The following is a 25,121-nucleotide window of genomic DNA, read 5'->3' on the forward strand; positions in this document are numbered from 1 at the left end:
AGCGCACTACACATATCATCACGTATTCTGATACCAACCAAAAACTTGTACGTTTTTACATGAATTGAACAATGGAGCGCACGTACGTTAGAACCGTATATGCGCCCTTCATACTCAGAATAGCGTACAAATGTTTTACTCCGCATCTCCGGCCACCACAGTATTCCCATCGTCAATTGCCAGCTATCACATATACACGATCAAAACCATGATGACTGACAGCTCAGAATACAAAAGTTGGAAGGGAATCAAAACAGAGAGACTATAATAAGGCTTACGAGACACGATTACATTCAATTTCATAAGTGGCTGATACAGCACTTATAGTGACATAATTCATAATGTATTGTTCGCTCAAATAGTAGCATCCAATTTCATAAGAAGCCAAAAAGGAGAGGAGGAAGAAGATTGAGATAATTATACCGTGGCAAAGAGGTTTCTCCATTGCAATTCAAAGATTCCCGATACGACGCGCCAAAAGCCAATCCAATTCCCACTCGATATGAGCGATCAAACACAGTGTAAAGCAGAACTTCAAATGTGGAAAAGAAACACGGGATGGAGAGATATGCGCGAAGAAGGAACCAACAGACTAAGCCCCTTTGCCTCTCGAGGACTCATCTATCTCCAGAGATCACACGGACCAAAGATGACGACTAGTTGCAGAACGAAGATCAATCGATTTCGCTTGTGTGCATGACCAGAGAAGACGGCTTGTTGCAGATCGCTGGATCATTGCTCGTCCGAAAGCCGTCCATTGCTCGACACTGCAAATGAGGAGCAAGAAGGCGGGGGAGAAGGAGAAAGCGTGGAGGTGGAGAAGGACGAATAGTAGCTCTTGGAGGCGGCGAGGTGAGGAGCAAGCACGTGAGAAGAGGAAGGTGGAGGACGGGAGAAGTGCATTTCCTAAAGTCATTTGCCCCCATTTTGAAGGTGTTTTTTTCTATATGATCTTTTGAGCGAGCCAGCTTATATTCTCCACCAAAATCTTCACGATCCTTTGGGTTGGTTCTCTTTTCCAAACCGAATTGAACTCGGTTTGTTGTTCATTTTCGATCTCACGAGCTCAATCTTCGGGACACTGCCAGCAACCTTTATCTAGTCCAATGTGGAATTGATCTTGACATCACTTTGAATTCAAATTTGAACCAAGACTGATCGAGGATGTACCACTGTGGATCATCCTATCTTGAAAATATATTTGGCCGTCCTTGTCCCCCAATTTGAAACTCTAATCCACAAAGTCTGATATTAATCCTTATCATGGCCGACTATACAGGAAGGTAATGGGACGCGCGCTCGTCCGTGATATGGAAAGGTCATGCGAGTGGCATGTGCGACGTGTGGCCTAAATGAAATGCGAACTATTGCAAATTGTATTTTTGTCTAAGGATCAAGTCGATTCCTAATTTTCTTATCCAATAAAGAATTAAATATGGTAAACAACATTTAGGTGTCAAACAACGTACAAGACATCAAGGAAAAAAAAAGCTATTTTTCACGTCATATTCCGGCATTATCTAACGGTCATCTCAATGCGAATTGACCAGTCGGAAGGACCTAATTAGAAAATTTATATAAGCTTAAGGACTTGACAACAAAATTATATATAATTATAAATATTTCTTTATTATTATCCATGGATGTTGTACACATCCAACGGTAATTATAAATTATATAAAATGATATTTAATTGGGTAGTATATCTACTATATATATATCATCAATTCCTTATTTGTTCTAGATTTTATATAAATAATTAGTGGTTAGGACTGTTCTGTACCTTTGTTTCTGGCGATTTGATTCCCACCAAATTCTTCGAGGCTTGGATGGCGAAAAAGCTGCATTGGGATTAGGCAGATGGTCCGTAGTATATACCAAAATATGTAAAATGTACGTATTGATTTCGGTCATGGATAAATGAATGTTTTGCAATGAATGGAGCATAATACTACTCCAAGAGTCCATCTTAGTGCGATATCTAAAACTATCACACGACGCTTTGAGTTGAGCTCCGAGAGATACCACTTGAATTGGTCGATTGATTATCAATCAGTGAAGGAACAACTTGGAAGATGAATGGTGTCCCGTGTCCATGAGTATGTACGCGCAAGTATATGACGATGGAGCGCTGTAAAAAAGTATTCGAGATCGTCGAACTTTAGCTGTCCCGGAGAAATTATTTCGTTGATTTACTTGTGGAAGGGTGAATAAATTATTTATATTTTTTGACCAAATTTTTTTTTTTATATTTGCAAGAGAAAAATAATCATCTAATAGATTTTATATTTGATATTTAGTCGGGCTCTTTAATTGAGGAGTCGATTTTTATGTACTAAAATTCAATAATTATAGTTTAATATATTTTAGGTTTTGTAATCGATTGGATCTCATATGCACGCTCAAAAATCATGAAAAATTTCCTATACAACGTCTCTAAGATTTTTGGGTCACTTTTCATTGATGTTGTATAGTATAATATAAATGAATACTAATTTAAGGTCACATAGGGTAAAATGCGTATTAATTTTAATTTTTCAGGTTTACCTCACTTCATGAGAATGATATTTTTTTTTTGGTCGATAAAATAAAAATTTCATTAACTCAAAGAAAGTCCGTTCACATCGCAAGATAAAATATTCAACAAAAGTTTTAGGAGACAAGATAGCTAGTTTGAGGGAAGTTCCTTCTTTCGCTAGGCTTTAGCTACCCAATCCGCGAGCCTATTTGCATCTCTTGGACATTGGGCTAGGTTCACAAATTTCAGTTGGGCAAGTTTTGCTTTGCACTCATCAATCCTGGCCGTAGTGCCCATGGGCTTTGCTGTTCTTCCACAATGTAGCCGTACAACGAAGTACAATCTGATTGTGCTTGAAGCTGAACTCCACATAACTCCTCATGTTTGCTTCTCTCTTCGACAAAGCGTAGACCGGTCAGCAAAGTTAGGGTTTCAACCGCTTCAGCCGATCCAGCCAAGATGGAGCTCGTGAAGCCATCCACCAACACTCCTTTGTAGTCTCGAATCACCAATAGGGCCAGAGATGATGATTTGAACACCACATGTCCACAAAAGTACAAGGGTTGCAACTAGTCATGGCCACGGTTCGGAACCGGCGGTTCCGATTCATGGCCATGTGTGAACTGGGACCGGAACCGCCCCCTAGCGGTTCCGGTTCGTAATTTAAAAATTTTAAAAATAAATTATGAAATAAAAAAATAATAAATTATAAAATATATGAAAATTCAATATAAATTATAATCAAAATGAAAATTGTAAGGGTGATCGGTTCCCGGTCAGAACCGGGAGCCGATAAGACCGGTCCTTTAATTTTAGAACTAGGAACCGAACCGAAAAACCATAGAACCGGGAACCAGACCATTGGTCCGGTCTGGTTCTAGACGGTCCAATGGAACCCTTTGCTCTTAACTAGCAAAAAATCGTAGTCACAAAAGGCATACAACTTCACAAAATCATGGTTTGGCTTGGGTTTTATAAACAACCCTTTTGATAGTCTCTTCATTCCCATTCGATGTGGGACTCTTGGCATTTGCATGAAGACAAGCCAAGAGTCTCACATTGAAGGTGTTCAAGGCAAGCCGAGAGTCCCACATCGAATGGGAATGAAGAGACCATCAAAGGGGTTGTTTATAAAATCCAAGCCAAGTCTTGTAATTAGAGTTCAATACACCCAAGCAAAGCATTGTAATTGGAGATCAATATACTTACAATGCATGGCAATTAGAGTTCAATTTGTTTTATAAAAAAAAAATTAAATAATGAATTTTTTTAAAAAAAAATTTGGAACCGGGCCCGTAGGCCACGGGCTGGTTCCGGTTCCGAACCGCGGGCCCGGTCAACGGGCTGGGCCCGGGTTTGACCGGGCCGGTTCCGGGCCAAAACCGGCCGTGGCCATGACTAGTTGCAACTCAGAAGCACCATGAAAGAACCATATATAAAATTTAAGGCTTCGTTCGTTTTGCGAAAAATGAATTATTTGAAAAATATTTTCGAGAAAATGATTGTTTGTATCGCTTGAAATAAATAGTCGATGAAAAATATTTTTAGTATCGTCAACAATTTATGTCTAAGCATTTTTACAAATGATGAAATTTTATTTCATCCATTCATTTTTGTAAGCGATGCAAGCGATCATTTTTTTAAAAATATTTTCCAAAAATCATTTATTTTCTGCGAAGCAAACACACCCTAAGCCATATATCTTTGAATATAACGGTGCTCAATTATTAAGATTCCATCACTCTATTACGACTACCTAGAGGGAAGAGAATAGGGATATTATTTACCATAAACTAGAAAAATCCACGGATTAACGAGAGATGAACATTTCAAATTAATCGGAATACGGACTCGGGAACGACGTTTGGCCCGTTAACTTGCCTTCATGTACTCAGAAACGACGTCGAGATCATTCCTTGATGACTGAAACTATCCATGTGAAAAGAAAAAAGAAGACGAAGCAGAGAGAATCAGTGAAAGCAAACAAAATTACTGAAGGAGATGATTTTTTATTTGTATCTGATATTTCATCTTTTGATATAAAATTTAAATTTTTTTAATACTTTGACGCCAAATTCAAGTGAAAATTAATACAATAATCTCTTAGTGTCCTCCATCACTATCTTGTCTCATACATGTACCACATCCTAACTCAATTTATGTGAATAGTTTATAACAGTATCTTTCCAACCTTTCTATCTCTGCTTCTAGATTCTGCAGCGTACTAACACGTTTAGGACTCAGTTCTGAGAACCACAGAAAGCTCCCTCTCTCGTATCATAAATTGCTGTTTACCATAATAAATTACTAGATGAAGATATAATTCCTGAATTATGGTATATCAATAGAGAAGAGCTTTATACGTTAGTGTTTCCTGAAAGAGTGCCAATAGTGTGTGAATTCATGTTCATCAAAGCACAGCACGTGATTCACGCAGAACGATGTTGAATGCTGCAGAGGGTCTTCAAAAAGACACTTTGCTTATCCAGATGATGAGCCCCACCCCACCCGACATGGGATCGCTATGCAACCATAATTGTGAGATTTTGTGAAACCACCACGTGTTCATTTAACGGCTTAAGTTTTTTAAATAGTTGGCAGTAATATCACAAAATCTCACGATAATTAAATATCATTTCTGTTTGTCTTCTTGTTGAAGCCAAACTAGCTCATGGTATGCGAGGACACCAGGTTCATGTAATACATCCTAATTAAATGAACGAAAAAAGTAGAGAGATGAGAGCAAGTGCGAAGGAAAAGCGCACCACAACTAAGCATACATAACAGCAACTAAAGAAATCCAATCCCCATTCTCAACCCAGTCCCAACTCTAGATGGTTTCGACTCCAAGCATGGCTAAGTAAAATCTTGAATGCACCATATCGATATAGGTAAGAAACAATAATCCTTTATCTACAAAATGTACCATTCGCTATCTTAACAAATCTCAACTTTTGATCATTAAACAAAACAAGTCAACTTACATTATCTGAAATGTATGTGCTGCTAGTGGAGTCATTATTCAAGAGGTCTTTAACAACATGTGGAAAAGAGGAATGGAAAAAAATTGCAGATGCTGTTTTTGTCCAAGCAGGGCCAAAGCATCTGTGCAACCATCTGCTTCTCTGAATATGTGCTCAATTTTGTTTTCCCACAGCTTCGCGAGCAAATTCCTACACTCAGCCAAAAGGGGTTTCATCAGTAAATTATTCCCATGAGTACTTGTAATTGCTTGAATCATAGACATGGCATCCATTTAGATGGGTAAATGGATAAGATTATTGGGTAATTCTATACTAAGGCCATCTCTTAGTGCCATTTTATGTAGCGATGTGTTGACCTTCCGTCGGAGCTCCTATAGTTCCCGATAGATGTATGCCCATTCGTAGTTCATTGTGATCACTTTTTTTTATCATTGTTTTCTTTTTGTGATTTGGGTACCAGGAGTACTCCAAGGAAATGAAAAATGACTCTAAAAGATGGGCGAAAGTCTTTTGGCGAGTCTCTTAATTTTGGTCCTTGCGTGTAAAAATATATGGGATGACATTTTTGTTGAAAGTGCAAGCCAGTATGAAAGTGAAATGACGCGATCAAATCGACCCAATTAGAAAGCATGCGTAGTATTGAGGTTGACATACTAATGTTGTTCTCTTTTGTGCCTGGCGCATATGTCATAGAGAGCATTATGGTACCAACCGTGATGTCATATACTAAAAGATCATATTGATAAGTGCCTTTATGATAATTCTTAGATACGTTTACCGAGAAAAATATTCGACATTCAAAGTATTGATTACGAACGTCATAAGAACTGTTACTGCATTGCATATTGTAACATTTCTTCGTTTGGTTTGTTGATACGTGTCATAGAGATACCTTTTAATTAGATCCAATAGTCAAACAGAAGGATACAGCATCTAATCGATAAAGGCGAACCCCAAATTGTTCTACAACACATGGGGGTGACTAAGTCAAAGTCTTCACATACATGGTAGAGTCAAAGTCTTCACATAAGCTAAAGATATATGGTAGAGTCATAGTCAGAGTTAAATTAAAGCCCCTAATCTTTCCTGTTCCACGATGAGAAATCAAGTAAGGGTAGACGAATAATGTTTGGCTAAAGATAACAAAATGTAGGTGGTTATATTCATTGCTCATCATTTGTGTAATCAATAAATAGTTGTGTGATTTATATTCATCATTCGTTATCTGCACTATCCGTGAACTATCATCACACACGTTGATTAACCTCTCATATAATCCGGTCTACTGATTATTGTGTTATTCCGAGAAAGTCTATCGGTATCTTCATTCAACCTATTCAACCCCCCTTCTAGGTTGTATTGTTAGCCCCAACAATATAACTAACATGAAATAATCTATTATGCCACATAAAAGATTACTCAAGCATATAAAGAGAAACAAAAATTTCAATAATACTAATATGTCAAGATTGCGAGCACCTGATGTAGTCATTGTCTCCATTTTCATGAAAATAATAATACCTTAAGATTGTTGGGGAAATTTGATTGCTAATGAAGATAGAGGAGTAGTTTATACTTCTTTGATGCTTTGATGCGTGATGACGATTACTATCTTTAAGGTATAATTTGCCCCCACTATTGTTACTGTCGAGTTTTTAACAAATATACCTTCAGGATATACACCAAAGCCATAGAGAAATGGGTTCGACAATTATTCAATTTTTCTATTAGAATTTCATCTTGAATGTGTTGTCAAACTGTGTGTGAAAAGAGAAAATTAATAGAGAATATTGTGAAGAAGAGAAGGTTGTCGTTCTTGAATAGGTGTTATGAATAATGTATGATTTGGTTCTATTTATAGACAACCAATCAATACATCTCTTGAAAATAGGTACCTTATTCCCACGGGGAAAGTGCCAAAAAAATCCTAAACCTTTTGCATTTGTGCCAATTTAGTTATAAACCTTTTTTTGGTGCCAATTCAGTCCTAAACCTTTTACATTGGTGCTAATTGAGTCATAAACCTTTTTTTAGTGTCAATTGAGTCCTAAACCTTTTGCATTTGTGCCAATTCAGTCCTAAACCTTTTGTCTTTGTGTCAATTCAGTCCTTCCGGTCAATTTTGACCGGATTTTGCTAACGTGGATGCCGACCGGCCGGCGGCCGGTCACCGGCGCTGACGTGGACAACTTTAATAATATTTTAATTTTTTTTTTTGAATTTTTATTAATTTTTCTCTCTTTTTCTTTTCTTTTTTTTTTCTCTCCCCTCCCTCCAGCCGATCGCCGGACCAGGAACCGGCCGGTGGCCAGAGGCTAGAGGCCGGCGCCAACGAGGCTCGCCCACGCCGGCCACTGGCGAAGGCGACCTCGCGCTGGGCGAGGCTCGACCTCGCCAGATCCGGCGAGGTGGGGCCTCGCCCAGCCATGGCGAGGCTCGAGCCCTCGCCGGAGGCCGCTGGCGAGGCTCGACCTCAGCAGATCCGGCGAGGTCGGGCCTCACCTAGCCGCCAGCGAAGCTCGCCCTCGCCAGCGACGGCGAAGGCGAGCCTCGCCATGGCTGGGCAAGGCACAACCTCGCCGGCGCCGATCTCTGGCCACCGGCCGGTCGCCGGTCCGGCGACCGGTTGGAGGGAGGGGAGAGAAAAAAAAAAGAAAAAAATTAATAAAAATGCAAAAAAAATATTAAAATATTATTAAAGTTGTCCACGTCAGCGCCGGTGACCGGTCGGCATCCACGTCAGCAAAATCCGATCAAAATTGACCGGGATGACTGAATTGGCACAAAGACAAAAGGTTTATGAGTGAATTGGCACAAATGCAAAAGGTTTAGGACTGAATTGGCACAAATGCAAAAGGTTTAGGACTGAATTGGCACCAAAAAAAGGTTTAGGACTAAATTGGCACCAATGCAAAAGGTTTAGGACTTTTTTGGCACTTTTCCCTTATTCCCAATATCTCCACTTTTCATGATCAACCATTACTTCCTTCATATCAACAATCACTTGTTTTTATATCCAATAGTCACATCTTTTCATGATAACAAACTATTTCAACCGAATATGATTTCACTTTTCAGTGGAGAGTCTTTCATAGGCAACAATCAGCAATTTGATCATTGAAATTTCATTCTGCTTTGGTCGTTCATGCACCAAACACATTTGAAAAGACACTTGGGTTGGATTAAAGAAAGAGTCGCTCTAGCAAATTAACAAGCGAGTTGATCCATGCTATGCACGGCCAAAGTCTTTGGATGTGGATTGATGGAAATAATTATTCTAGAAGTATACTTGATGTGTTGATAATTATGAGTAGAAATTTTTGCACAAATGACTTATTCAAAAGTTTAGTTACTATCTCCACTTTTCATGATCAACCATCACTTCCTTCATGTCAACAATAACTTCTTTTCATATCCAATAATCACCTCTTTTCATGATAACAAACTATTTCAACCGAACATGTTTTCACTTTTTAGTGGAGAATCTTTCATAGGCAACGATAAGCAATTTAAGTTTGAAGTTTCATTCAACTTTGGCCGTTCATGCACCATACACATTTGAAAAGACACTTGGGTTGTATTAAAGAAAGAGTCGTTGTAGCAAATTAACAAGCCTATTGACCTGTGCTATGCACATCCAAAGTCTACGGATGTGGATTGATGGAAATAATTATTCTAGAAGCATACTTGATATGTTGATAATTGTGAGTAGAAATTTTTGCGCAAATGACTTAATCAAAAGTTTAGTTACTATCTCCATTTTTCATGATCAACCATCACTTCCTTCATGCCAACAATCACTTTTTTTCATATCCAATAATCACTTCTTTTCATGATAACAAACTATTTCAACCGAATATGTTTTCACTTTTCATTGGAGAATCTTTCATAGGCAGCGATAAGCAATTTGATCATTGAAATTTCATTCTGCTTTGGCCGTTCATGCACCATACACATTTGAAAAGACACTTGGGTTGGAATAAAGAAAGAGTCGTTGTAGCAAATTAACAAGCCTATTGACCCGTGCTATGCACGGCCAAAGTCTACGGATGTGGATTGATGGAAATAATTATTCTAGAAGCATACTTGATATGTTGATAATTGTGAGTAGAAATCTTTGCACAAATGACTTATTCAAAAGTTTAGTTACTATCTCTATTTTTCATGGTCAACCATCACTTCCTTCACGTCAACAATCACTTTTTTTCATATCTAATAATTACCTCTTTTTATGATAACAAACTATTTCAGCCGAATATGTTTTCACTTTTCATTGGAGAATCCTTCATAGGCAGCGATAAGCAATTTGATTTTTGAAATTTCATTATGCTTTGGCCGTTCATGCACCATACACATTTGAAAAGACACTTAGGTTGGATTAAAGAAAGAGTCGTTGTAGCAAATTAACAAGCCTGTTGACCCGTGCTATGCACGGCCAAAGTCTATCGATGTGGATTGATGGAAATAAGTATTCTAGAAGCATACTTGATATGTTGATAATTGTGAGTAGAAATTTTTGCACAAATGACTTATTCAAAAGTTTAGTTACTATCTCCATTTTTTATGATTAACCATCACTTCATTCATGTTAACAATCACTTCTTTTCATATCCAATAATCACCTCTTTTCATGATAACAAACTATTTCAACCGAATATGTTTTCATTTTTCATTGGAGAATCTTTCATAGGCAACGATAAGCAATTTGATCGTTGAAATTTCATTCTGCTTTGGCCGTTCATGCACCATACACATTTGAAAAGACACTTGGGTTGGATTAAAGAAAGAGTCGCTTTAGCAAATTAACAAGCCTGTTGACCTGTGCTATGCATGGCCAAAGTCTATGGATGTGGATTGATGGAAATAATTATTCTAGAAGTATATTTGATATGTTGATAATTATGAGTAGAAATTTTTGCATAAATGACTTATTTAAAAGTTTAGTTAAATATCTGCAGAGTGAATTTTTTTCAAACCAACATTAATTTTAATTTTTTTTGTTTGTTATTAGAACACGTATGTCATAGAAGAGCAAGAGGATATTGAATGACAGCTTTTGTAATTAGCAATTTTTGTCAGAAATGTTGGGATAAAAATCCAAGATCTATGTGGTATTTTTTTTCTTCTTTTTGCGCAACTTCTATGGTCTAGCCTTAAGAAAGTAACTCTTTATGAACTCCTTAAAAAGGCAAATATAATATGTATGCAAAATCTGACTCGAGATATCACCTAATACAAATAAATGAAAATTTTTAGATAATTTAGGCGTAAATAACATGTACATTCAATTGATTTAGCCGCTTGACTTCTTTTTTTTTTTTTGGCTGAAGCCGCTTGACTTCTTGATAGGTCACTTTTTTTTATAGCTTCTTATAAATGAATCAACAATCCACATGAGATTGGAACAAAAATAATGTATAGTCGATCTTTGTACGCATGTATTGCCATTTTGCAAATTCAACATATTGCCTAACTCTCACTGTCTTTTCTTTGTAAATAATGTTGAAGTTATAAGCAAATGGGCATTTTTTCTTTCAAAATGGGACAAAAATGGTCATACATCCACAAGGCACAACTTAGGTTGAATTGTCATGTATGCCGTAATGGATCGTTCATGTGCAATCATAACTGCATATTTGGCCCACTAAAGTGGCATCTCATATCTTTTCCACATAAAGACCAAAATTGAGAGACCCACGAATCGACTTTTCCACATCCTTCAAATTGACGCACATGAGTCATTCTATGGTTCTTAGGAATATTCCTAATCATTAAATCATAAAAAGAAAATATCATAATCTCAATTGACAATACATGATTACGATGGATTACGAACGAGTATAAATCTCTCAGAAACTATAGAAGCTCCAACGTACGATGAACACGCCACAATAGAAATATAGGGCCAATAGATGGCCTTAGGTTAGAATTAGCAATAATGTTTCCCATTTACCCATTGCAAACGCTGCATTGGAATTATAGAGATGGCCCTTCGTATATTTCAAAATAAGTAGAATGCACGTATTGATTTTGGTCATGGATAAATGAATGTTTTGCAACGAATGGAGCATAATACTCCAAGAGTCCCTCTTAGTGCACAATCTAAAACTATCACACGACGCTTTGAGTAGATTTCCGAGAGACGTAACTTGAATTGGTCAATTGATTATCAATCAGTGAAGGAACAACTTGGAAGATGAATGGTGTTCCGAATGCAATCCCCCACACCCATTCTAGTCCTCCTCTAGACGGTCTTGACAACAGGCACGAGTAAGTAAAATCCTGAATGCACCATGTCAATATTGGTGAGGGATAATGATGCTCTATCTACACAATATCTCATTTGGTGTCGTAACAAATCTCAACTGGTGATCATTACACAAAACTAGTCAAGTTGCATCGTCTAAATTATATGTGCTCCCAACGGAGTCGTCATGCAAAAGGCCTTTAATAACATCTCAAACAGAGGAATAAATACCAAATTGCAGATGTTGTTCCTTTGCAAGTAGGGCCACAGCCTCTGTGCAACCATCTGCTTCTCTGAATATGTGCACAATTTTGTATTCCTACAGCTCTATGAGCAAGTTCCTGCATTCAGCTAGATGCGACTGGGCAAGGCTCGACCTCGCCAGATTAGGTGAAGTCGAGCCTCGCCAGAGGAAGGCAAAAGGGAAGAAAAAAAAAGAAAGAAAAGAAAAGAAAAATTGAAAAAATATTAAAATATTATTAAAAGTTAACCACGTCAGTGTTAGCGGTGCCACGTAGGCTGCCCGGCGTCCACATCGGTAATATCCGGCTAAAATTAGCCAGAAGGATTGAATTGGCATTATATTAAAAGGTTTATGACTGAATTGACATCAAAAAAAGGTTTATAACTAAATTGGCATCAATGCAATAGTTTTATGACTTTTTTGACACTTTTTCCTATGTTTTTCGTAAAACATTAATATTCATTCAAACAATGTGTCTTTCAATATACTTCTAAACGAATAGTGTCTTTCACGTTCAAATTAAGATTTGATTTATCTATTTGTACTTTCTCATAAAATCAAAATTTACGAAATGTGCATGTAACCTTAATTCTTTCTACTAAAAATTTTTTCTATGGTTACAAAAAAAGAAACCTTTGATTCATAGATTCAAGACATTTTTTCATGATTCATAGATTCAAGACATTTTTTCACATTTAACTTAATTTAAATTGAGGACACCCATTCACGTTGCCTCCTTCAATATATTTAACTTCTCAATTTCCATCGCACTTTTGCACCAATGATCTGTTTATTCTTCATAGTAGATAACTCTCTTTGTTTCTCTCTCATTCGTGCGCATGCGCACATACAATTTTTTTTTTCTTCCATGCTTTATTTTTATCTAAAAATTGGAGCAGTACTTACTGTAATGTTTTTATTTGATGATTTCGAGTGCAAGTCAATCTATTTCAATAGTATCATATTATCTTTCATCATTGTCATTTCAATCGTGTTGATATTTTTTTCCGATTTGTTTATTTTAAAACGAGTGTATCTCATTTCATACTGAAAAAAAAAAATCGTTGAAGCCGTGAAAAATTTGGTAGATAACTAATTCTTGCATTATTTTTTTATTTTCATGAGAAAACATTAGTTTCCAACTTTTTCATAGAGTTCTTCTTTTAAATAACATAAACATTGTTAATTTATTAACGCTGAAATTCAAATAAATAATCTTCCCTATGCTCAAGAAAATTTGATGTTTATGCAGTTTTAAAAAAACAAAATGTGTGGTCTTAATGCGTGCACGCACGGTACGTTTTACTAGTTTCTCAAACTATATGTTAAATATTGATATATCCCTTCTTTTTGCCATAAAACACCGAACTATCTTACTCGATTTTCCTTGTTATTCAAATTGATTCGATAAAAACACTAGATTTTTTTTAAACTTATCCTGCTAAACTTAGGACTTACAACGTAAATTAACACTTAAACTCATCTATTAATACCCTTAAACTAGTGGCAATCTTAAAATTATCCCAATCCCTGTGCTTAGGTTAGTTCAACTGGTTTGCCACAATGAAGAAAATTCATTGTTGGGTTTTGTCAGGTTTTGGTTTTTTTTTTTCTTCTTTTCTACGCGAAAAAGACGGGAGGTGTCATTTCACCGGTAAGTGGACCATGCCAATAATACTGGGCAATGAATGGCGAAGCACGGCACAAGAAAATACACCTTTTGACAGATGATGCCTTTATCCTGCTTGGACTCTCGACTCTCCCTGCCATTTTTGAGAAAATACTGTATGGTCTTTGGACAGGTAAATGGGCTCCACAGTAAATTCTAATTGAGATGAAATATGTAAAACGATTTTAATTTGTTACTCAACCTGTACACAAATCGTGTCAGATGCATGATAGCGCACGTGATATAATTAAGATAGAAACTTCACTAATCAAAAATCAATATGAAACAATGAATGAGAAAATGAGTCTTAAACTTGATGAATCCCAAAACAAAATGACTTTTTTGGTGATAATTTCAAGTGGTGTTGGGAGAGAACAGATGTATAAGTGAGTTTACAATTAAAGAGACACGGGCCCACTTATAAAAATGGGCTTATTGATTGAAGTCCGCACAAGTAACTCATATGGATGAACAAACATCATTGAACAACCTCTGTACTTGAAATTACACCTTGAAGCTGTGAGTCAAAATCAAACGACATGAACAATTTTACATGGGAGCTTGTTGCCAATTTCCAATATGTCACCAAAAGAAACGAATGGATACTATATCGAAAGTATGACAGAGAAATATAGATAAAAGGGGACAATGCCAAGCCGCTGCGCTCGTGCTCTAGATGATAAAACAAATGTATATAGGTCTAACATCGTGCAGTTTTCAAACCCATACAGAAGGCATACATAAAATCCATGAAAAGTATTGGGGTCAAGCACTTTGAATGGCCAAGTAGCAAGATATTTCCATTGACAGAACGAATTGTTGCTGCCTATAAAAAGCTTCTCCGTTGCACTCTCCCACGAAAACTCACTTCAGTAACCAAAAGAACAAAACACAAAAGCAGAAAAATATGGCAGCCTTATCATTATATCTGCTGCTTACTTGGATGTTCCTACTCTCTCTCTTTCGTACTAGGCTTGCTGAGGTATCATGTCATGCGGATGAGAGCTCTGCCTTAATGGAATTCAAGAGAAGTTTCAGAACCAACACGACAGATTCGCGATGCGTTTATCCAAAGGTCCACTCTTGGTCTCTGGATGGAAGTGGAGATTGTTGTTCGTGGGATGGCATCGAATGTGATGAGGTCACCGGCCGAGTGATTGCCCTCAACCTCAGTAGCAGTTGTCTCTCGGGCACCATGAGTCCCAACACCACTCTCTTTCGACTCATTCACGTGGAGTCACTCAATCTTGCTTACAACAGCTTCAACTTATCCCCAATCCCGTACGGCTTCAGCAATCTTTCGAGGTTACAATACCTTAATCTCTCCCACTCGGATTTTTCCGGTGAAATCCCTCACGATATCTCGCAGCTATCCCGGTTAGTTTCTCTCGATTTGTCCGCTTCTTGGGACGTGACACTTCATTTGCCCAACATGGGCGACCTTGTTCATAATTTGACTGGGCTAAAAGAACTCCATCTTTCTTCCGTAAGCTTGTCATCCCCTATCCCTCCTGTGCTAGCGAATTTCTCTTCCTTGACATCGCTTAGGCTTCGATTTTGTGGATTGAATGGAGACTTTCCGGTCAGCATTTTTCAGCTGCCAAACTTGGAAGTCCTTGACATTGCTGGCAATTCCAACCTTTCTGGTTTTTTTCCCAAATTGCATTGGGGTTCTCCATTGAAATCGTTATACCTTTCCCAGACCGATTTCTCAGGAGAAATACCCGCTTCGATTGGAAATCTTAGTCTCTTGAATGAGTTAGACGCCTGGGGGTGCCATTTTTCGGGATCACTTCCCTCTTCAATGGGTAATCTTTCTCATCTCACTAGACTAGTCCTTTACGGAAATAACTTGCAAGGTCAAATCCCTGTTTCCTTTGCTGATCTTACCCAGCTATGGTGGCTAGACCTCTCTTCCAATAACTTGAGTGGTGATACTTTGGAGTGGGTGGTCAACTTGACAAAACTTGACCACTTGGACATTTCAGGTAATAATTTCTTCCTCTCTGCCGGTTCGATCGGATCTCCTTCCTTCTCTCTCTGCAGCTCCATGGAACCACCGACCTCTCGAGCTCCACGCCGCTCGCTCCCTCCCCGACCACCACCAAAACCCCCGCCGCGACGGCCACAAGCAAAACCAGAGACAGGGACTTCCTCCTCCACCTCAAGGCCTACCTCGCCAAGCGAGACGCCACGAAGATCATCCTCTCCTCCTCCCTCCTGCCCGAAACCCTACCCCCTCCATCAATGGCCGCCACTTGCGTGTTCTGTCGAAGATCAGCGCGTGGGCGGAGTTCGTCGGGTACATTGGGAGCGTGAATCTGAAAATTAGGGATTTGAGGAGGTTGCGGGAGGACGAGACGTGCGTCGAGTAGAGCATCGAGATCGCGACTTCGCGGGGGATCAATTGCGAGGAGGAAGAGTGGAAGTTGAGGAAGTTGTGGGAGAAGAAGTTGATGAAGAAGAAGCCGTCCGTGGTTCAGGACCTGGCCGAACTTGCCAAGCCGGAAGGCCTTCCGGCTCAGGCCTGTCGCTGGACTCGAAGCTCTTGAGGCGACGATGGTGGTTTTGCTCGTGGCCGTCGCGGCGAGGGTTTTGGTGGTGGTCGGGGAGGGAGGGAGCGGCGGTGGAGCACGAGAGATCGGTGGTTCCATGAAGTGGGGCAGAGAGAGAAGGAAAGAGATGCGACCTGAACCGGCAGAGAGGAGGAGAGGGAGAGAGACTTTTCCAAATTTTCTGAAGGTGGGACCCACAGTGCCACTTTTCGTCCACTGAGTGGGCTGGTGCATAGATGACGTGGCGTCACATTTGCTCCTAATATTCTCAATTGCGGTTAGTTAGTCCCATGGTGCAACTAACGCTCCTCTTGTCTTGTGTCTTTTTTTTCTTTCTGTTTGGTAGGTAATCGGCTAAGCGGTGGACTTCCATCTTCATTTGAGAACCTGAAGCAGTTGACTTTGCTCGACCTTTCTGACAACGACTTGCGCGGTGATATTCCGAGCACATTGTGGAATCTGAAGGATCTTGAAAGGCTTTACCTGGGATGGTTTAATCTCAATGCTGTTCTCGATGCAAATAATCTATTCAAACTCAAGAACTTGAGAGTTTTACATTTGTCCTTCAACAATATATCGTTCACCAAGTCATTCATCAACGCCACTACATCGAAGCTTACCGAATTATACTTGGATTCGTGCAACTTGACCGAGTTCCCACAGTTTATAGGCTACTTAAGTGAATTGGTGGAGTTAGACCTATCACACAACAGAATCCGAGGGACCATTCCTAGATGGATGTGGAACAATAGCAAAGAATCTCTCGAGTATATAGATCTTTCTGACAATCTTTTAACCGGCTTCGAAATCAACCAAACCGATCTTCCTTTGCCGAAATTGAAGTATCTTGACGTTAGTTCTAACTTGCTAGAAACAACCCTCCCTGTCCCACCACCCTCAGTCGCACAATACAACATCTCAAACAATTTCCTATATGGGGAAGTTCCAACATCCATTTGTGAAGAGAGCTCTCTTGCCGTCCTCGATTTGTTCAACAATAATCTGAATGGCACACTTCCTCCTTGTTTGGGTAGTATTGGTCCTTTGATTATATTGAATCTCGCGAGAAATAAATTCGCGGGAATGATTCCTCACATTTACCCAGATGATTGTTCATTGAGGATGATCGACCTAAGAGAAAATCGACTAAGAGGGATTGTTCCGAGATCTTTAGAAAATTGCGGAATGCTGGAGTATTTGAATCTCGGTTACAATCAAATTAATGATACATTCCCATTTTGGCTATCGAAATTGGCCTACCTAAAAGTTATTGACTTCCAGTCCAATATGTTCCATGGACCCATAGAAGATAATCTAAGCCAGCTTAACTTCACCAGTTTACACATCCTGGACCTATCCAACAACAGCTTCAATGGTGAACTTCCTTCCAAGCTGTTAAGGAGTTGCCACGCCATGAAGTTTATCGATGGTCAAGAAAAGTTGGCATATTTGAGTCTTTATAATTGGCTTAATATGTCTTATGTTTCATACGGCGAAAGTTTGACTTATGCGATGACATTAATGAGTAAGGGCATGAAAAGGGAATATGCGAAGATTTCGGATGTCCTCATGGCGATTGACTTCTCCAATAACAAGTTCGAAGGATTCATTCCCGAACTCATTGGAGATCTGAAGTCACTTCGTATGCTCAACCTTTCAAACAACTTCCTCAATGGTAGCATCCCTCCTTCCTTGGCCAGCCTGACAATGCTCGAATCACTGGATCTTTCCCTGAACAATCTCATAGGAGAGATTCCTCAACAACTAGCCAACCTCACATTTCTCGAGGTTTTTGATGTCTCTCACAATCGACTATCGGGACCGATACCACGTGGAACACAGTTCGACACATTCGGGAGCAATTCATTTGCAATGAATGAGGGGTTGTGTGGAGGTCCTCTGCCAAATAAATGCACAATTGGTGAAAGCACTGCACCACCACTATCGTCTTTCAAAGTAGATAATGAAGAAGAGTCTCTATTTGACTTGGATTGGAAAATCGTGCTGGCTGGCACTGGAGTTGGGTTTTTGGTTGGCGTTGTGCTAGGGAACTTGATCATTGACGAGAACAGTAGGTGGTTCTTGCACTACTCCATGAGAATGGCAAAAGGATGTAAAAGGTGAGATAAGCTCTAGCAGACAAGAAAATATGCAGCTAGGTACTTAATGCTCTGTATCTAAGTCGTTTGTTTAGTATAGTTATACGTGCATGTCTGAAGATTCTAATCTATGTTTGTTTGTAATGTTTCAGTAAATTAATATGAGATGTTGTTTTCTTGCTCATGAAAGCTAGTTCTTTAGGTTCATAGAGAACATCTCTGTCCATAGATACATCAGCAATGTCATAATGTTTTGTTGTAATATTACTAGCCAAATGACTCTCATGAATATAGAGAATTTGACCTAGGACCTGGTTTATCTATCCATTTTTTTGAAAGCCTGTAGATACTTTGATTTAGAGACATAATTGAGATAAGTGGATACTAATTAGAAGCCAATTATTAAATGTAAAATTGTTAGCTTAAAGAGCATATAATTTGATGAGTGATTTAGTTTAATGAGTGTAAATGTAAACACGAAATCTAACAAAATAACGATTTCTATGTAACTTTCGAAAACTGAATGTCACGCCCCGAACCCCTCGAAACGCAATCATCCCACGTACCGGTGTAATTTTGCTGCGACGTCCCAGGCCGCGTCGCTAACCCAACTCCCAACACAGAACATAAGGCACATGCGGAAGCGATAATTAAAACACCCGTACATAACAATACATAACCAAGGGTAGCAGGAACGTCGAACAATTCAAAGCCTAATAATCAAGACTCGCATTGAACTTCAAAACATATACAATGTCCACTATCTGCCAATACAAATCACCAAACAAAAACTGGTCGACGGCCACTACTAACAAAATCCCTAAGTGGCCAAGGGGGCAGTCTAAGGTAGGGTTATAATCAAAAGGGTTACTGGCCCGACCTAAGGGCGGCTAAGGCTGATCCTAGAAAACTTAATCGGGATCAGATCCTGATGTCTCGAACTCAGTCTCGATTATCTCGTCCTCTGAATCCATCTGCTCGACCTCGCCAACCTATTTGGGATCCTGCTCTATGGGCTCCGGATTCTCATATGGATCGGGTACACTAGGCAACCTCTATAAGGAGTCTGAAAAACGGGGTTTAAACAACTATGAGACGAATCTCAGTGAGTAGGCCTCCTACACCAAAACTAGGCTAACATGCACCTCCCGACAAGCAAATCAACACAACAACGAACAATAATGTCAATCAAATGACCTAGGCCCTTGAGCCCGGATCGCTTACCTTGTTGACCCTGCAGGTTAGGTATTTTGTATAAAACATGGCACATACGCGACACACTGGTCACACGTACGCCACACACATACTCATGCTCATGAACTGCCTCAAACAATGCACTCTGGCATGCGGCTCATTTTAGCAATTTTATAAATCGACCCGAAGGCCACGACCCGAAGGCCACGACCCAAAGGCCAATAAATATTCCAACCCGAAGGCCACGACCCGAAAGCCCACAACACTCCGCGGCCCGCGCCGAAGCACATATAGCCCAGTGTCTTTAGCCCACGTAAAACGCCTCAGGCGCAACACCGATCTCCTTAATCATCCGAACGAACCGGGCATCGTCCCGCATAAGCGCATCAGGACGGCACGACCCGAAGGCCTTAAGTGATCACACTGCCAATTTTATCTGAGCCCCACGTAAACGCATTTGGGCATTTAGGGTGATCGCACATGCTCATTCTCTGCACACAAAATGCGTAGCCATGCAAATTCCCGCACTCGGGCAATCACACGATGCATAATGAGCACCAATTTCAAATACGGGCATGCACTTCCATAATACCAACATATTCAATTGTGCCATAACATAATCAACTAGCATTTCATTGGCATGCCCAATTTCAATTAAACATAATTCAGCACGGCACCCAATTCACAACATTGGTGCACACAAAAACTTGCGCAATCAAGGCCCACTAATATCATATCAATCTTGGCCAACAAATATACACACGTGTCACCACACATTGGAACCCAATCAAGTACCAAATTGCCACTGAATCGCTTAATTCGGACCATTCATGGCAAGAATCCGACTAACCTCAACTTAGTCCATTTTAATCAAATTCGGATCCAAAGAGGATAGCCACTAATCAGTCCGAGAGAGAGAAAAACCGGAAATATACAAAATCGGGTCCAAACTGGGCAGTTGCACAGTGACAGAAATCCATTTGAAATAAATAGTAAATCAATTCCAAAAATTATGAAATTTGGATATGTTGTACAAAAAATCTTGATGAACATCTTCCGTGAAGAATTAGAAACCCAGTTCTAACCGTAAACACCTCGTTTTGATACTCAATGTCGGACAAAATCCGATTCGCTCGGACAGCCCCTCAGGCCATCAAAATATAACTTATTCAGTACCCAAATCATTTTGGAAAGCCTTGAAATTTTTTATATGTTATAGCCACAAATGTCCCCAACAATTTTTGTGAAGGAAGTATTTTGAAAATAAGCCTGGAAAAATTTATTTCGAACAGACCAGAAGGTCGGGTGAACAGTAAATCGGGCAGTTTTGTTTCGGTCCAAAGATGGACTTCCGAATGGCCTCAAATGATTTCAAAAAATTCCTAAATTAAATTATGTTATACTTAAAGATGTTGGGAACAACTTGCATGTAGAACACTTCTTCAGATTCGGCCCACAATGATCACAAAAAAATAACAAAGTACAGAGGTACAGTAAAATCAGTAATCCGAGAATCATTAAACTTGCACCATTAAGCAAATCCAGCTCATACACCCTCTAAACCAAGTCTCCACAGCCTTAAAACCATCCCTAAATCATCACCTTAAGCCCTTAAACTCACCACAATATCAACCCAAATCAGCCCCCACTAATTAACCCCTAAAACTTGTCCAAAGTACACATAATCCTAATTAAGGGTTAGGATTTCAACTCACCTATTTACGCTCTCCAAAATTCTAATCGACGGGAACGGGCGGCCGATTGCCGGTAAACGGCGAAATCGGCGGCGGCATTCCGGTGGCGAACGGCGGAGGTTCTGGCCGGTGAGGGTGGTGGCGGCGAACGGCGGTCCTCTCGCGCGCGACGGCGCTCCGGCGAGCGGCTCCTCCGGCGGTCGGCGGTCCAAGGCCGAACAAGGGGAAGAGAGGGAGGAGGAGGTTTCGGTGGGAGGGAGAGGAGAAAGGGGAAATGGCCGAATGAAGAGAGAGAGAGAGAGAGTCAATGGTCTTAAATGGGGTTTTGACCCACTTTTCTCTATTCCCAAACTACCCCTCTCTCACTTGGTCCATATTAGTCTAAGCCCAATAATTGAGGGGTATTCTTGTCCAATACATTTGGCCGATAATTATCCACATAATTTCCCCAAAATGATTTTCAATAATTATTCTCAAAATTCGGAATACCTAATTAGGCCTAGGGGCAAAATCGTAATTTTCCGATTTTAGGCCGAAGTTCCATTTTTCGACCGTACCAACCCCAAATATATGTGGCCACTCAAAAATGGCGTCGGCCACGAAAAAATAGTCACTTACGCCCTCGAAAATCGGTTTCAAAGTCTTGAGGGGCAAAATAGTAATTTTTCACTTCCGGGCCAAAATTCCATTTTTCGACCATACACACTCCAAATATACGTGACCACTCTAAAATGACGTCGACCTTGCAAAATAGTCGTATATACCCATAGAATTTTGACATCGAAGTTCGGGTCCAATTTGGCGATCAAAATTGCTCAATTCAGAATTTTAGAGCCTCTCACTGACGAGTGGCTGTTTAGGGGTTACGAATATCGACCTAGAGTCACTCGAGTCATGACGGATTCGATTACCGAGAGAACGCAAGGAATTATTAGTTATTCCAAGGGTCACGATCGTTCGGTTCAAGTTCGGGATTTGTTCGCCACTCGTACTCTCGGTCGAGCAGAATCACCCGCGATCCAATTGTGCATCGTTGGCCAAACCAAATCCGTCACTTTCCTAAGATCGGCCCACACTGGCCCAAAATACTTCCCTGTCGTTTCTCGGAATCAGTGCCCGATTCGCAATCGGGTCCCCGGTTCACGTACCATTTTCCTAATTAGCCTTTCCCATTGGTCAGTATCCCACGAGGGGCCAGCTCCGGGCGAGACGTACTAAAATCAGATGAGAAATAATATCCACTTCGTTGGATCCCGGAAATGGGTCGAAATTCTGGATATTACACTGAACATAATAAAAAGGATTATATTGGAATAAGTAGAGTAGTGAGCAGGGCCCGCGGAAGTCCCCGTCTCCCCCCTCGTCCAACGTCTGCAAAGTGCGGGGCAAGGTTGGTGATTAGAGCAATAAAAAACGGATTATATTCGTGCCAGTTCTTTTAATAAGAATGACAAAAAAATAAGTAAAAAGAGGAGAGATAAAAGGGTACCATTCGTACCAATTGATGACATGAGTGAGATAGATTGAATCTGAACTCACAAACTTGTATTTAGAAGTAGGAATTACTAAGGAAATAGTTAACGATCTATAAGAATTCAGAAAAGACATTTTCTTTCAATGTTGTTTGAAATTTCAAGTGTTATTTATGACATGAGTGATAGATTGAATCTGAACTCACAAACTTGTAAGGAATTATTGAGGCAATAGTTAATGATCTATAAGAACTCAGAAAAGACCTTTTCTTTCTATGGATTATCAATCCACATCAGATCCCTTCGACATTGGAAACAAGAGAAAAAAGGGTGCATCACAATCTACCATGGCCCCAATCATTCCAAGTTGTTATGAAAAGTGAAGGAAGTCACACGAATCTCACGTGCTTATACGACTCGTGTCATGAATCATGTATATTTGCCAAACATGTTGAGATCCTCGTATTTAGGAGTACCTGCAAGCGAATTACTTGAACAGCCTATCTCGAACATACGGTCATCATATATTTGTGCAAACAACGCGCTGTGACCTTAAAAAAAATCACGTCAGCATTTTTCGTTAGCCAAGTTAGACAGAGTTAACGGATTGACTCGATTGTACCAATTTGATAAGTTTTAGGACTTAATTGTACTTTAGTAAATTTTAAGACTCAATTGCACTTTCGTGACAAGTTTTAGGACTTTCTGTGCATTTATCCCATCATAATTCGATACCATTTATGTTTGTCTTCCAGTTGACTGTTCTGAATCCCAAGATCACAGCGAGGCTTACCCTTCAAAATAGCACAAGCCTCCACCTGCTTCCAAGCCGTTGAAGCTAAACTAGCCATGGTAAAGCAAGGAAACCAAGTCCATGCAATACATCGTAAATAAAAGAAAGAAAAAAGTAGAGAGTATTTGAATCTCGGTTACAATCAAATTAATGATACATTCCCATTTTGGCTATCGGAATTGGCCTACCTAAAAGTTATTGACTTGCAGTCCAATTTGTTCCATGGACCCATAGAAGATAATCTAAGCCAGCTTAACTTCACCAGTTTACACATCCTGGACCTATCCAACAACAGCTTCAGTGGTGAACTTCCTTCGAAGTTGTTGAAGAGTTGCCATGCCATGAAGGTCATTGTTGGTCAAGATAAGTTGGCATATTTGAGTCTTTCTAAATCGGTTGATCTATCTTCTGTTTCATTCGGTAAAATTATGACTTATGCAATGACATTAATGAGCAAGGGTACGGAAAGGGAATATGCGAAGATTCCGGATGTCCTCATGGCGATTGACTTCTCCAATAACAAGTTCGGAGGGTTCATTCCTGAACTCATTGGAGATCTGAAGTCACTTCGTATGCTCAATCTTTCAAACAACTTCCTCAATGGTAGCATCCCTCCTTCCTTGGCCAACCTGACAGTGCTCGAATCATTGGATCTTTCGGGGAACCATCTTGTGGGAGAGATTCCTCAACAATTAGCCCACCTCACATTTCTTTCGGTTTTCGATGTCTCTCACAATCGTCTATCGGGACCGATACCACGTGGAACACAATTTGACACGTTTGGGAGCGGCTCATTTGCGATGAATGATGGTTTGTGTGGAAGTCCTCTGCCAAATAAATGCACAAATGATGATAACGGTCCACCGCCACCATCATCTTTCATAGTAGATAATGAAGAAGAGTGTCTATTCGACTTGGATTGGAGAATTGTGCTAGTTGGCGCTGGAGTTGGGTTTTTGGTCGGTGTTGTGCTAGAGAACCTGATCATTGACAAGAAGAGGAGGTGGTTCTTGCACTATTCCAAGAAAATGGCAAAAGGATGGAAAAGGTGAGGAAAGCTCTGGCGGACAAGAAAATATGCAGCTAAATACTTAATGCTCTGTGTTTAAGTAGCTTGTTGAGAACAGTTACATATGCATGTCTGAAGATTCTAATCTATGTTTGTTTGCATTGTTCAGTATACTATTATGGAGATGCTGTTTTCTTGCTCATGAAACCTACAGTTCTTTAGGTTCTTAGAGGAATATCTGTCCATAGATGCATTAGCAATGTAAGAATGTTTTGTTGTAATATTACTAGCCAAATGACTCAAGAATATAGAGACGTAATTGAGATGATTAGATACTAATGAAAAGCCAATTAATATCCATGGTGGAGGACTACGTAAAAAATTTCGTTGTCCATTAAAAACAAGATGATTGGTGTAAAGATTTTCATGGTTCACAAATAGAAAGGGCCTTGCTTTAGTTCATTGAATGTATATTCAGATGAAATTTCATAACAGCGGATTAGCAATCCGTGCCGTGTTAGGATATTCGTGTTGGTTATTTATGTCATTTAGTGTTGATGGACAAATGTTCCAATGTGATTAATTATGAAGTCTTTCCCATTAAAAATGAGTAAAAACGTATCATCATGTGTCAATTTTGAGA

At 39.6% G+C, this 25,121-nt stretch overlaps 1 protein-coding gene across 1 annotated transcript; it reads left to right on the forward strand.

Annotated features, from left to right (window-relative positions):
• The first annotated feature begins 14,507 nt into the window (after positions 1 to 14,507).
• Positions 14,508 to 24,657, forward strand: LOC115664087 (receptor-like protein 19). The gene is made up of 3 exons (XM_056317633.1): positions 14,508 to 15,992; positions 16,564 to 18,337; positions 23,588 to 24,657. The coding sequence occupies exons 1-3, from the start codon at positions 14,570 to 14,572 to the stop codon at positions 24,519 to 24,521; spliced, it is 4,131 nt and encodes a 1,376-aa protein (XP_056173608.1). The 5' UTR covers positions 14,508 to 14,569; the 3' UTR covers positions 24,522 to 24,657.
• Positions 24,658 to 25,121: the final 464 nt, after the last annotated feature.

This window comes from Syzygium oleosum, unplaced genomic scaffold, assembly GCF_021117445.2.
Source record: "Syzygium oleosum isolate NSW1041296 unplaced genomic scaffold, Sole_v2.1 Sole_v2.14, whole genome shotgun sequence".
Lineage (NCBI taxonomy): Eukaryota > Viridiplantae > Streptophyta > Magnoliopsida > Myrtales > Myrtaceae > Syzygium > Syzygium oleosum.